At 67.9% G+C, this 2,229-nt stretch overlaps 1 protein-coding gene across 1 annotated transcript in view; it reads right to left on the bottom strand.

Annotated features, from left to right (window-relative positions):
- Nucleotides 1-1,445: 1,445 nt before the first annotated feature.
- Nucleotides 1,446-2,229, bottom strand: part of AURANDRAFT_61590 (hypothetical protein) — a gene marked incomplete at both ends in the record, with an annotated part of 2,381 nt that continues 1,597 nt past the window's right edge. The window contains 2 exons of the mRNA XM_009035816.1: nt 1,446-2,006; nt 2,083-2,182. Coding sequence (XP_009034064.1) covers nt 1,446-2,006; nt 2,083-2,182 — 661 coding nt within the window. The remainder of the gene's footprint in view (nt 2,007-2,082; nt 2,183-2,229) is intronic.

The following is a 2,229-nucleotide window of genomic DNA, read 5'->3' on the forward strand; positions in this document are numbered from 1 at the left end:
TGGACCCCCCCCCCCCCCCCCCCCCGCGCGCGCGGTCGGCGTGCCGGGGGCGGTGATTTTGATGCTGCTTCAACACCACTTTCAATAACAAAGTCAATAACAGCATCTTCTGGGAGCACTCCAATAAATAAATTATGAAGCTTCTCCGAATCGTGCACCGCCGATGATGCTGCCCGACGACGACGAGGATACGCGCGGCGCGGGCGACCCGGAGCACGACGAGGATGCGCGCGGCGCGGGCGACCCGGAGCCCGGCGCCGACGCCGACGAGCGCGAGCAGCGGCTCGAGGCGGCGCGCGACCGGAGCACGGTCGACGTGGGCCTCCCCTTCCGCGACCGGATCCTGGACCAGTTCTTCTTGTTCGAGCCGGGCGACCGCGACACGGTCATCCTCCTGATGCGCGGCATGCCGCTGCCGGTGACGTTTGGGTTCCCGGGCTGCCCGGGCGGCACGATCTGGGAGAACTACGCCGGTTTCGTGCGCAACTTCCACCCGAGCATCTCCATCGCGTGCGTCCACCCGTTGTGCCCCTTCAGCGCCAAGGAGCGGCTCGTCGTCTTCCTGTGCTCCGTCGCCTTCAACTTCCTCTGGACGGCTTTCACGACGTACCACGAGAACGCCGTCGAGGACGCGATCTCGCGGCGCCTCGGCCCGGGCCACGTCGTCCTCTACGCGCTGCTCAAGCACACGGTCACGGTGATCTACGCCGTGCTCATCCGCCAGATCGTCATCTGCCCGTGTCTTTACGAACCAGTGATGCGCGCGGCCTGCGATGATACGGATATATTAGCCACGGGCGAGCTCGCGGCGCGCGCGGCGAAGCTGCGGCGCTGGAAGGAGCGCGGCGACCGCGTCCTCGTCCTCCTCGCGGTCTTTCACGGCGCGATGATCGCGGCCGTCATCTACGTCGTCACGACGGAGAACTGGCTCCGGGGCTACCGGAACCCGCAGACGGCCGTCGTGAAGCGCATCCTCGTCGCCGAGCTCGTCAACTTCTTCGTCTGGTTCCTCAAGTTCGCGCCCCTCTTCCTCGTCTTATACCCGATCCATCGGGCCCAGTGGTACTGCGGCGGCGACCTCTCCGACTACGTCCTGCGGCGGCGGGCGCTCCTCGCGTACCGGACGTCGGAGAACTACCGCGACGACCGGTTCCCGCGCTGCGTGACGCCGGAGACGCACGAGCTCCGCGGCACGCGCCTGTCGTCGCTCCGGAAGAGCTCGGGCTTCCTCACGCTGTCGACGATCCGGAGAAACGCGGCGCCCAAGGACCAGGAGCTCGTCGCCATGCCCCGCTGCCGCTCCATCGACGAGGACGGGGACGACGCGCGCGTCTGACGCGGCGCCGCGACGCGCCGACGTCGACCCAAAGCGCGACCCCGCCGGGTGCAGCGTAACTATCGGAGCCGACGTACCGACGCGTCGGGGTGCCCGTTTACGCCGCCCCCTAGGCCGAGGCCTTGGCGATGAGGGCCGCGCTCAGGTCCCAGAGCTTCTTCTGCTTCGCGACGTCGCGCGCCTCGTCGGACGGGTCGTGGGCGCGGAGCTGGTGCTTGCCCGGCGGGTCCGTGTCGTACCAGCCGTCGGTGACGGCGTCGAGGCTCGGCGACGCGGCCATGAAGGCGAGGCACGAGCCGCCGAACGCGGCCGTCTCGGCGACGCCCGCGGCCGTCGCGATGGTGTTGAAGGTCTTGGCGAAGAACTTGTTCTGGTACTTGAAGAAGCCGTCGGGCGCGGGGATGAGCCCGGGGCTGAAGGCGTTGGCCGTGGCTTTCGGGTTGAGCTTCGCGAGGCGCCGCGACGCCTCGGCGGTGAAGAGGATGTTGCAGAGCTTCGAGTCCTTGTAGGCCTTGTCCGGGTCGTAGGCGCCGCCGTCGACCATGTCGAAGTCGACTTGAGCCAACCCCGCGAGGTCGCCGAGCGTCGCCTTGGAGCCGACGTCGCCGCCGCCGGACTTGGGGTCGTGGACCGGCGACGCCGTGACGACGAGCCGCGGCTGGCCCTTCGCCTACCAAGCATGTCGGTAACGATTGCTCTTCGATTTCCCGGTCAAAATCTCTCGAAAATCGTCATCGCCGCGAGACGCCGCCCTTCGCGGCCGCGAGCTTCTTCTCGAGGAGCTCGTAGAGCGCCATGTGGCCGAGGTGGTTCGTGCCGATGGTGAGCTCGAAGCCCTGTTTCGTCCTTTGCGCCGCCGTGTCCTTGGTGGAGAGCGCGAGGCCAGCGTTGAG

The sequence above is a fragment of the Aureococcus anophagefferens genome (assembly GCF_000186865.1).
Source record: "Aureococcus anophagefferens unplaced genomic scaffold AURANscaffold_3, whole genome shotgun sequence".
Lineage (NCBI taxonomy): Eukaryota > Pelagophyceae > Pelagomonadales > Pelagomonadaceae > Aureococcus > Aureococcus anophagefferens.